Source organism: Ptychodera flava, chromosome 12, assembly GCF_041260155.1.
Source record: "Ptychodera flava strain L36383 chromosome 12, AS_Pfla_20210202, whole genome shotgun sequence".
NCBI classification, from domain to species: Eukaryota; Metazoa; Hemichordata; class Enteropneusta; family Ptychoderidae; genus Ptychodera; species Ptychodera flava.
In genome coordinates this window covers 29,756,072-29,768,560 of record NC_091939.1, presented here as the reverse complement: position 1 = coordinate 29,768,560, position 12,489 = coordinate 29,756,072, and the positions used below count along the sequence as shown (strand labels likewise).

The 12,489-nt window shown below is 36.2% G+C and overlaps 1 protein-coding gene across 3 annotated transcripts in view; it reads right to left on the bottom strand.

Moving 5' to 3' along the window:
• LOC139145574 (active breakpoint cluster region-related protein-like) overlaps positions 1–12,489 on the bottom strand; it is a 56,881-nt gene that overhangs the window by 21,255 nt on the left and 23,137 nt on the right. For all 3 annotated transcript variants that reach the window (XM_070716806.1, XM_070716808.1, XM_070716807.1), the window contains 5 exons: positions 6,547–6,732; positions 5,607–5,760; positions 5,059–5,111; positions 1,122–1,289; positions 326–447 (listed from right to left, as the gene is read on the bottom strand). In XM_070716806.1, the coding sequence (XP_070572907.1) occupies positions 326–447; positions 1,122–1,289; positions 5,059–5,111; positions 5,607–5,760; positions 6,547–6,732 (683 nt within the window). The remainder of the gene's footprint in view (positions 1–325; positions 448–1,121; positions 1,290–5,058; positions 5,112–5,606; positions 5,761–6,546; positions 6,733–12,489) is intronic.

The window sequence follows — 12,489 nt, the reverse complement described above, 5'->3', positions numbered from 1 at the left end:
TGAGAAGCTTTAAGAATCGATGAGGTCATGTCGTTAAATTTCCATTACGGGACATTTCCTGTCAGGCAGATGCCAAAAATGGAGGAAACTTTTAATTTCTGGTTGACCTCATTCCCCCATTCATGTCCTCAGCATAGACACTCTTGATAATAAAAATACAGGCCTATTTCCTTGTTAAAATGTCAGTCTTTTATTTCTGAGAGGAAAGATGGAATTTTAAATGGTGTCCAAGTCTGATAAAAATTCTGTGTTTGTGATATTATTACAATGGAATAACCCAACTTTTGCAATGGAATAACCCAACTTTTTCCATGTTTAGACTAACCTTGATGTTGTTTTCTGTTTGGCGCAGATGATTACGTCTGTGTAGAGGAAAATTTGGCGCAATTTTCTGTTGGTGCGGTCAACTTGCTCTACTATATGGCCTTCCTTTATCAACTTTCTCTTCTGAAAAATAACATTAAACACTGACTAAATATAACTATTACAAGGCTAATGACGATTAATTCTATAGGTCACATCACAGAAAGCAACACCTTCTCACAAATGACGCAATTCTCATGAAATATTGTTGATGCCATTGGTACACAAGGTTGACATGATAGCTCTAATGTAGCTAAATACTCAGCATCTAGAAACTGGAAATAACCATTGCTGCACGTGTTTTTCAAGTCAAATATGCACATCTTCATGTTATTATATACAATATTTTCACCTTGTCTTTTTAATTTTGTAGACTGTATTTTTCCCCCACACAAAACATATTTATAAGACAGTTTAACTGACACAAATATCAACATTTTGGAAGGTGAGTACTTTCAATGATTTGATATCTTGAAACTGAAAAGAAACATTCATAGATCTTTGACAGGCATGAGCAGAAATTAAAAACATTTCTGAATTTTCTCAGTCACTCTACGAATTTCTGGGAACTTTTTTGCATCAGCTGAATAGCAATACATGCAATACTATGTAATATTTGCATCAAATTATGTTTGTTTAGTTACTTGTGCCTTATATTAGCTGACAAAGCACACTGTTGTGCGGTCATTAATAAACGATTCCCCATAAACTGAATGAAATAACCCTAATCTTCCACACTTAAGATTTACACAACTTACCTTCTGACTTTCCTTAGAAGTGCTTGGTGACTTCTTGTGCTCTTTCTTCAGTTTACCCTTGAGTTTGGCCCTCTCGTTGACCTGACTCAGGAACTCCTCAGAACACGTCAGTGCCTTCTGCAATATTTTGTAGTCGGGACTGTCCGTTGGTGTGTGCTTCATTAAATCCTGAAGAAATGAAAGTCATGATAAGGGAATGCTAGACAATGTAGAAGACACGATTATAGCAATATTATGAAAGTGAAGAAACAAAGTAAGCGGATACTTAGTCCATCTGATGCAAAACTACAAAGTCAAGTATCATCACGATTTTTGCTTTATTTTTCCAATAGCTCTACCTCTTTGAAATTTTCAAAAACGCTATCAGATGAACTGGATTCCATTATTATTCATTTTGGATTTTTGCCCGGCACCTCTTTGAGAATGACATTGTGATCTGTGAAAATCAGAACACATTCACGAGGAGAGCAATGGGATACATATTTAATTTTATAAAACAAAACATGTGAAAGGCAAAGGAAGCTTCAGTATAGGGTCAGGTACTGAATTTTACATACTCTTTCTATTATTATTATTTCAATCACAGTGAATTCATCTGTGGTACAGGTGTTCATGTCACATCATTATCATTACCTCACAATTATTAACTGTGACATTTGACCTTTGGACTTCACTGAACATCGCTGGGCTGTCACGAAAAAATACTTGTATGCACGTCACATCAACCACAGCACTTCATACAAAATAAATCAAATCCACAAATATGACAAACAAATTGACAATTAATTGGTAAGTCTGGTGGTTTGATGAATCACACATCTATGTAGATATCAATTTATCTTTTCAGCTTGATTTGATGGCATACTTCACTGAACTGAAGTACACACTAACCGCATTATGCATGAATTATTAACAATGTCACTTGACATTGATGTCAACACAGAACTACTCGTCACTGGAAAATGGGTCATGTAGGGAGGCGTAGTAAATATTTTATGAGCGGAAAAATGAGATGTGAGAGTGACACCTTTCTTCTTGGTTGAAAAGCAGTCTCTTTGACAGTGTGGAATCAGCTGATCACCAATCAGATGATAAGAGACAAAACACACCCTGATACCTTGGACTTTGCTGTTAAATTTAGATGGGACATTTAACAGTACTCGATTCCGTTTTCTGAAGCTTAGCTGTCAGTCTCTGGAACGACTTTCCTACTTGACCTCTGACCACCACCCCAATTACCGATAAGCCCCTTGGTTATTGGTTTGTAAGCATTGAAGATCTGACAGATTTGGTATCAATTACTTTGGAATATAGGTAATTTTCTTATCATCTCAAACACTCTGGTGTTGAGTCTCGACAATTCACACCTCCCTTTAACCTTTGGCCAAAACTTACAGAGATTTTAGTGTTTTAACCCTTTACCTGCCAAGTTCATATTTCACCATCAGGTCAAGTGGGTTAAAGCTAGTGAAGAAAAACATGTCCCATATGGTGCGTTTTAACAAAGACTTGAAGACTTGAAGGTCCCTGAAGACAGAGATACTGTATACATGATTTTCACAGACTAAAGCTGCTATAACATACCAAGTCATTGAGTGAAAATACATATGGTTTTGGCTCAATACCGCTTTTTACTGACTTGGCAGATAGGGAAGTGATACTGTCTGGCAGGTAAAGGGTTTAAAACTCCATAAGCTGAAATTCTGGATGATTTCTTCCACGATTTTTGCTGTTAGTAAATCAGATTTTTGTACTGCTCCCACAATAACTTTCATATTTGTATGTGTTCAATGCCTAATTTTAGTTTTGATACCTGAATTGTAAGTCCGATCAAGAGTTCACTTATCACTGACAAAACTAACATATTGTACACAAATTGTATTTTTGGGAAAGAACACGAAAACTCAGTTGTTTTCCTGAACAAAAATAATGAAATTATCATCAAACGTTAATGCTGATTGCCCTCCTTCACAAAAGAAGTCAAAATGTGCAGTTACATTGTACCTCTGCCATTGATACTATCTTTTAGATTTCCATAAAGGTGACAGAATGACATAGAAGACAACAAATTGGCATTGTATGAAGAACTCAAAACAGGGTTTATATGTGTCATGTGCAGATGACATTGAAGAGGTGGGTGGTATTACAGTGTACAGTAAGTGATATGGTTTCAATGTCACGGACAACCTTCATACTTGAAATTCTGTAAATAATCTGCCTGACTGGTCTCTGCTGTGATTCAACATCGTCTCTCACAAAAGGTTTGGGAGGATGGGTAAATAACTGGGGAACTGCTTTCAATTTCTGTCGTCGACGAGTATGATTGCAAAGGTGAACTAAAGAGCACCTGAATGAAATGACTGGGGAATCCACTTGAAATTTATCATTGTTGGTTTCATTTGTTGACTAGATATCAAGTTTTCATATTAGACAGTATGTCGTGCTATCATGCAGTTGACTCTAAATAATTGATTATTTCATCAAAGTCAAGGACAAGCAGCACTTTCTTTCCAGGTAACAAAACCTTAATCCAATTCTTCTGTAGCTTTCACTAGCTTTCCACATATTTTGTTAGGTATGACCCTATATGTTTAATTTCACACCAACAATGCAGTGTGTCATAGTTTTCTTAAAGACTGGCTTTTTAACTGCTGTTCTTTTGAGCTCAACGAGGGGTGGACTCAAAGCACAACGACAGGAGAAACATAAAAATAGTGACAATGTCACTGGTCGCTCCCATATAGTTATCAAAACAAGCTAAAATCAAGCTAAAAGATTTTTTTATCACAATTAGAAACAATTCCCCCAATAAAATAAAATTATGCAAATTTCACCAGAATTTGATCAAATCTTACTGACGTCACCCGTAAAAACCTCTACACTAAGTTTCAACTCAATCGGACGTGTGGTTTGACCAAAAACGGCAAAAACTGACCCAAAAATACAAAAATTGAAGATTTCATCAAATTTCACTATATCACACTAAGAGAACCCCCAGGAACTGTATACCAAATATCAAAGGCATCAGACAAGTAGTTTTTGAGAAACACATTTTTTGACCAAAAATGGCAAAAATTGCACAAAAAATACAAAATTGCAGATTTCATCATATATTCAATATATCATATTCAGTTTATCTGTAGGAACCTGTATACCAAATATCAAAGCTGTCAGACGAGCGGTTTTGAATGAAATAAATTTTTGACCAAAAATGACAAAAAAATTCCTTAAAAATACAGATTTGCTTATTTCATTACAATTTGAACAAATCCAAGTTGGGCTATCCCTAGGGACCTGTATACCAAATATCAAAGCTGTCAGACAAGCGGTTTTGATGAAATAAATTTTTGACCAAAAACGACAAAAAAATTCCTTAAAAATACAGATTTGCTTATTTCATCACAATTTGAACAAATCCAAGTTGGGCTATCCCTAGGGACCTGTATACCAAATATCAAAGCTGTCAGACAAGCGGTTTTGATGAAATAAATTTTTGACCAAAAATGACAAAAAAATTCCTTAAAAATACAGATTTGCATATTTCATCACAATTTGAACAAATCCAAGTTGGGTTATCCCTAGAGACCTGTATACCAAATATCAAAGCTGTCTGACCAGCGGTTGAGATTTTTTACCAAAAACGCCTTTTTTGGCACTAATTTGCATATTTTTGGCAATGACAACTTCATTTGAACAAAATCTCATCTACAGCCCATCATCCATGTACACACCAAATATCAAGATGAAATATGCAGCGGTTTTGGAGTTTTTGATGTTGACGGACAGACATACAGACATACAGACATACAGACATACAGACGTACAGACATACAGACATACAGACATACATACATACAGACATTTCCCTAGCCTATAAGAATAGCTTCCATTGCCATATATACATATGGCTATGGGAGCTAAAAATGCAGACACTTACATGTAGGGTCAGGGTCATTTTGGTCACCCTTTGCAGTGGCCTGTAGAGAAGACCTACAATGAAACAGATCATATCAAAAGTGAACGATGCGATGAATAAATCCTTTACAGTCACCACGATCACAAGCCTTTGAAACATATCCCATCATAATTTTTTTAATACACAGGAAGGCCTAGATTCATGATATCTGATATTTGGGGACATGTTAGCCCTGCTCAGCAGAGAATTGCAAAAGTAACAGAGAAGTGAGTGTTACCGACGCCGCACTTCCCTTTTATAACAATATCACAGAAGGAACTAACATATGAAATAAATCTTTCTATTTATTTACTCAGGGATAACCTTAGAGAAATAAATACCCAACTTCAATCTAGCAAGAGCATTTATGTTATGGCTATGATCATTTTTTATAAAACAAATGAATTTTGACAAACCAGGAAATAAATTTTTTTATTTTGTAACTTTTGACACTCAAATGTTGACACTTTGAAACCTCCATCCCATCTGTAACTGTTGATATTTTTATTTCATCACTTCAATTTGTTTACCTTCAAGAGTTACAAGATTTTCTTTTGAACTTGGTTTTGGAATTCTCTGCGCGACATTTTCAAAGTTTTCATTTTCTCTCCTGCACTTTTCAACAGTCTCCATGGCCTTCTGGTAGTTGTTGACATAGTCTCCGTACACTGGGAAACTCTTTGTCTGAAGAGCAAAAACATAAATTATTTGTGGATTAGGTACTGTAGGTACTAGGTCAAGCTCACAAACAATGCGATTTGTAAACTATATCACCTTGTTTATATGAATATTTTTCACTTATTCCTAAAGCATTAGCTCATCTGTACGATGATGATAAGACTTACTATCCTTAACCTGTTCACCCCCAATTCCCTGTAAAGAGGTCCACATTCACCATTGATAACAATGGGCTTGGGCCAAACCATAGTGGTGAAAGGGTTAAAGGTAGAATAGAAGTTTGGGACAGATATTCAGATTCAAATTTTTACAATTTTTTTCTGATCTACCTTTTGCAGGGGCTAATTTCAAAGCTCTTGGAGTGAGAAATATTATTGCCATCTTTGTTTTTCAAAAATCAAAAGTTTTGACTTTTCTCCATAGAGTTAACAAAGGGATGGCAGCCATTTTGAATTTCAAATATCAGATACTGTTGGGTAATCTGTTTCTCTATTATCAAACTTTGCATGGTGACCCCTGTTTTTTATTCTGGATTTGGTAAGAGTATGATTGAAAGTTTCATTTAGGAAAACCTGAGCAAAAGTTTGAGTCTTTCAGTTTTGAGGCACTAACTATCTTTAATAAATACGTTTAAATTGTTCTTTAAAAGGTAAAGTACTTTACTACTTGCAATCCTATGAGAGACCTATTTTGACAAACTGAAATTATTCAATTCAACCATTATAAAGAGTATTGCATCATATGTACTACAAGCCACTATGAAAGGCTAATCAATGAGTGTTTGTGTCTTACCGATTCTAGGAAAAGATCTCCAACTTGCATATCTTCAGTCCAGTTGTCTAGTCTGTATTTCAACTTTCCATAGAACTCTACGTTGATTTCATAAAGTTCCTCTATCTTGTAGAATATGACGTCGTGGTCCGTCATGACCATGGCCGGCTGGGAAGTCGTACTGGATGCCTTCAGTAATCTCATATACTGTGTTGGAAGGAAAACACTGCAGTGAATGGATGGGCACCTTAAAACAAGCATGGAAATTAGCCTGCTTACCCCTAGTCCCTGTCAGAATCAATGTTTGTAACAATGGAATTGGGCAAATCATGTGACAAAAGGAGTAAAAAACAAGCAATATTGTGGATCAGTACTGGATACTTCACTGAACACGCCACCATTTTGACAAGCAAATTTGAAATTTCACACCTCTCACTCAAAAGCATATCATTCCCTTGCGTACACGTAAATTATCAGTATTATATTTCTAAAGGAAAGGTAGATCAATAAATAAATGCATGTTTGTGTTTTCTTCTGTGGCTTATTTATATACTGTACAAATTAAACTTTTTCACATCATCACATTTCAATTTGCAAAAATATTTTTGTGCCAGGGTGCTACGGAACCCTCAAAATGTGACAGTTTTAAGGATTATACTTTAGCTGAAGGGTTCCTCTTAAGAATGATTTAAAGCATCATACATATATATATGTCTGTATTCTGTGTTCACACAGTTTAAAACCAATAAATTCTTCAGCTGTCAATATATACACAGGGCTGCAGTGTCCTACAAGTAACTGGCAACAATCTTAGATTGCACTGTGACAACCATGCATGTAATTGTTTATTCAAACTGATATTTCTATTTGCTATTTCCTCAGTTTCCATGAGCGCTGACAAACTGAATAGCTGCAGTCCATATAACATTAATATAATAATATTTCTGAATCAAAACAACTACCGGTAACTTATCATAGATCACACACAATGTCAAGGCAATTCTGAGTATATTGTCCACTAGCTATGGCATTTCTGAACAGAGTAGTCAACACAGACAGATAGGTGGCTATGTATCTCTACTGATCAACTCATTTCCACACGTTGCGGACAGCTTTCAAAGAATTACATCAACTTGAAAAGTTCTATTCTGAGAAATACACATTGTTACATCAACTATCGGTTCAACGTAAAATACCTCATCAACAGGTATATCACTGAAATTGGACTAATCAGAGAGCTTTGTAAATGTCTTGGGGTGAATTCACACATGGCTGAAACATATGTCTTGATTCATTGACCGGTTGTGTTATGTAATGGAATGTCTATGACTGTCAGAAAGGATTTCCTTTTGTTATGATCTACCTTGCAGAACAGGAAAGTACAAAGAAAACAAGGTTTTCTCTTTTTTTTTTTATCAGTCCCATAGGGTAAGCCAAGGATGATCAGATCCATTCTCAAGTCAATACCCACTAGTTTTTATTCCTTTTGTCTCACATTTTACTCAGAATTTCTCCTCATTTTGCCCTTCAGAATGTTACTGTCCGATTTACTTTTAGGGTCAACAAAATCCGGTCAAACTTTCACCTAAAGGAATTCATAGACCAGCACCATTCTATTGAACATTTAAGACTTTTCCGTACTCTTGGAGTGGCAGAATCATTATAAAGCTCTTGGTGTAAGAAAAATGTTACCATCTCAGTTTTTGAAAATCGAACATATAATTTTTCTCCATCGCCTTAGCACAGGGTTGGCGGCCATTTTAAATTTCAAATATCGGTAAATATTGGGTAATTTTTTTTTTGTACCAAAATTTGAACGGGTGACCCAAGATTTTTAATCTTGATTTTGAAAGTGAATGGTTGAAAGTTTCATTCAGGAAAGTTTAAGCAAGAGTTTAAGTCTTCCACTTTCGAGGTGCATACAACCTTAATGCAAAACAGATAGGTCATCTCCAATTTTCAGAAACCTTCTTGGCATTGTTTCTTTGATAACATGTATGCTTTTCCATGGCTACAAGTATCATGAGTATTGTTCTCAGCCGTACCACTATCTGATTTGTACAGATAGGTTTCGTCACAGTCCCTCTAGAGGGACCATGGGTTTCGTTTTGTGATCACTTTGGTGATGATAGCAAACAGATACACAAGAGTGACTTCTTACACAATACAATAGCAGAGGGGTCAATGAATTCAAACCCTATTGAGCAAAGGTAATATATAAGATAGTCCCAGCATTAATGACCTCCTGGAGACTGACGCAATCCGAATTAAAGCATGGGGCGAAATATCCGGGATGAACGACAAGGTGAAGTTCAATGACCTCTGATCATGACTATGACCTTAGCACAGCCAAGATATGACTGTTGACAAGACAACAGACACTATTGTTTAAACTGATAGTCCCAGTATTTCACTGGAAAAGGTATGCTGTTCCCTGTAGGCAACAGGAAATCATTGGGGTGTGTTACCATTATTTAAATCTTAACTCTGTTTGACACAGGCTCTCCAATAAACCTACAGGGTCAGCAATTTCCTGTACATAACTCCTATTGTGTAGCATGGAGGGGGAAAGGGGATCTCCAGTCACGCCTTTGTTGGGTACTTCCAACGGTGAAAGTTAAAGTTAAAAAAAATTTGGTGGGGTACTGCACCTGCAGTCACACACCCACATACCCTACGTCATACAAAGAGGTTACACGGTTCAAAAGTTTATTATTGTTGTTTTCTGCTGTTTTGTTGTCAAGTGTGGATGATTCCTGGCTAGGCTAGACAGCTAAATGCGTCTGACCCTGATCCGGAAACAAACCTACATGGGTATATTATGATGGTTTTTAAAGTCCTTTAAATGCATTTTCACACTGATACACTCAAGCAGTTGACCTGCATTTGAGCATTACGAAAAGGAATGAGCTTTGTTATGTGGGTATAAAAACCAGTGATGGAATTTTGCAGCATATGGTATAATGACTGGCTAAATTAACACATCCCAACATGACTTTGGTCTCTGCATGTTAAAGGGAAGGTCACAGCATCAAGCATGTAAATGGAGCAAGGGCAATAAAATAAAAATTTGGTAGATTGTTTATTAAACAGCATGATACATCCAAAGAAAGACTGGCACAATAACTGATATTATGAATTTCACAAGAATTCCACAAGAGACCTCCACATGTGTACAATCTTGAACTTGCACGTTATCAGTGTTTTGTGTGGTAATCATCTATGTCAATATCCTAGAGGAATTTGTATCAGCTTTGACGTGATGAGAAACCTGACTTTTCTAATAATAGTTTTCCTTATGTGTAAAAACTTGTCTGCAAGTTAGTTTTCAAGCAAAATGGAGCACTCTTGAAATAAGCATTTCATTCTTTCTCACGGCAGCCAGTGAAGCATGAACACATGCAGAAGTAAACATAGGTACCATCCATACATACATCCTATGATCAACTTTTTCTCATTGGAGAAATGTACCTTTCAATCAAAACAATGGTCAGCCATGACAAATATATGACACGGAAGAAACTGTACTTGCAAATTTGAACAGAAGTGGCTTTGTAAACACTGGATGTGCCGCACTGACTCTTTGACCTTGTGAACCCCAAAACAACGACAAAACAGACAAAAAATAGCGTCAATGACACTGTAGCTCCCATCCTGGACTATTTAGTGTTTGTTCTCTGGTCAGATATTTGAACATGTGTGAAAGGGATAAAGTGCATGAAGTGAAAATACTTAAATGAAATGTACTGGAGACAGTGAAATATGTTTAATGTAATTATTCAGAATATAAAATGGAAAAAATACAGAATTAGATATATCGAATACTGTGATACAACCATTAACTCACAAGTCATTTACAATGACATAGTCCCCACTTGTAATAGGAGTATTAGTCTTGATGGGGCAGGAAAATGTGGTCATTAAGAAGTATCACTGGAGTGTATATGTTGAGATCTATGGGCACATAGGTCTATGTCGTTGTTCCCAATTTGAAACACATGAGGCATGTCTAAGTTATGGTTCTAAATCGGGAAAAAAGATCAGACCTCTAGCAGTATTGGCCAGCCAAGAAATACATATGTGCATTATAAATGAGGTACAAGATGTGACATCTTAAGGTCTAATATCCTATCAAAATGGAGGGTATAGAACTTGTGGTTACTGAGATATGCATATATATGTATAATCAAGGTCAAAGGTCATCGAGGTCACATGACATTTTGAAAAAAAAAATTATATTGCTAATTAATCCCTATATGCCAAAAAATCAGATCTCTAGCTCTATTCACTTGCCCAGAATTAGATGTGTACATAATTAATGAGGTAAAGCGTGGGTTGTCATAAGGTCTCCCATCCTACTAAATACAAAGGACATAGCACTTGTGGTTACTTATTTATTGACATAAACATATATTTTAGGTAAAAGGTCATCGAGGTCACATGACATTTAGTCAAAAAATTTCTCTCCTATAGTTATCCCTATATACCAAAAATCAGACATCCAGCTCTATTGGCTCACTCAGAATGAGATATGCGCATAATTATTGAGGTACAGTATGTGGCGTCATAAGGTGTCCAATCATACCAAACATGAAGGCTGTAGCACTTGTGGTTACCGAGTTATGTTCAAATATGTATATTTGAGGTCAAAGGTCACCGAGGTCATGTGACATTTTGTCAAAAAAATTGTATTGCTAAGTTATCCCTATATACCAAAAATCAGACCTCTAGCTCTATTGGCTCGCTCAAAATTAGATATGCGCATAATTAAATAGGTACAGTATGTGGCGTCATAAGGTGTCCCATCATACCATACATGAAGGCTGTAGCACTTGTGATTACTGAGTTATGGACAAATATGTATATTTGAGGTCAAAGGTCACCGAGGTCACGTGACATTTTGTCAAAAAAATTATTTTGCTAAGTTATCCCTATATACCAAAAATCAGACCTCTAGCTCTATTGGCTCACTCAAAATTAGATATGCGCATAATTAATGAGGTACAATATGTGGCGTCATAAGGTGTCCCATCATACCATACATGAAGGCTGTAGCACTTGTGGTTACTGAGTTATGGACAAATATGTATATTTGAGGTCAAAGGTCACCGAGGTCACGTGACATTTTGTCAAAAAAATTATTTTGCTAAGTTATCCCTATATACCAAAAATCAGACCTCTAGCTCTATTGGCTCGCTCAAAATTAGATATGTGCATAATTAATGAGGTAAAATATGTGGCGTCATAAGCTGTCCCATCATACCATATATGAAGGGTGGTAGCCCTTGTGGTTACTGAGTTATGGACAAATATGTATATTTGAGATCAAAGGTCATCAAGGTCACATGACATTTTGTCAAAATATCCGAGATATCTGCGTGAACGGATGGACTCACGGATGGACGAACAGACGGACATGACCCAATCTATAAGCTCACTGGACTTCATCCGTGGGGACTAAAAATTGTGTCACTGCATCCTTTTTGCAATATGAATACGATGAGAAACTAAATTTTTATTTTTGTGGCCTTATACATGGGAGTCTATGGAGATCTGCCTTATACATGGGAGTCTATGGACGTGTAAACTAAAAATATGCAAATTTCACCACGATTTGCCCAAATTTGGGAAAGGTCACTCCTATGCACTTCCATACCAAGTTTCAAATCAATCGGACTGGTGGTTTCAGAGCAGGAGATTTTTGACCAAAAATGGGAGAAAATTACAAAAAAATTCATGAAAAATAGCAAGTCCAAGATACTGACCCAAGATGCGCACAATCATTTCATGTCAGCCCAAAGTACTTACATGCTAATTTTTCATGTAATCTGCTCAGTGGTTATTGAGTTTTTTCAATTTTGACTGTTTTTACATTTTTTCACTTAATTTGCATATTTTTGGCAATGACAACTTCATTTGAACAAAATCTCATCTACAACCCATCATCCATGTACACACCAAATA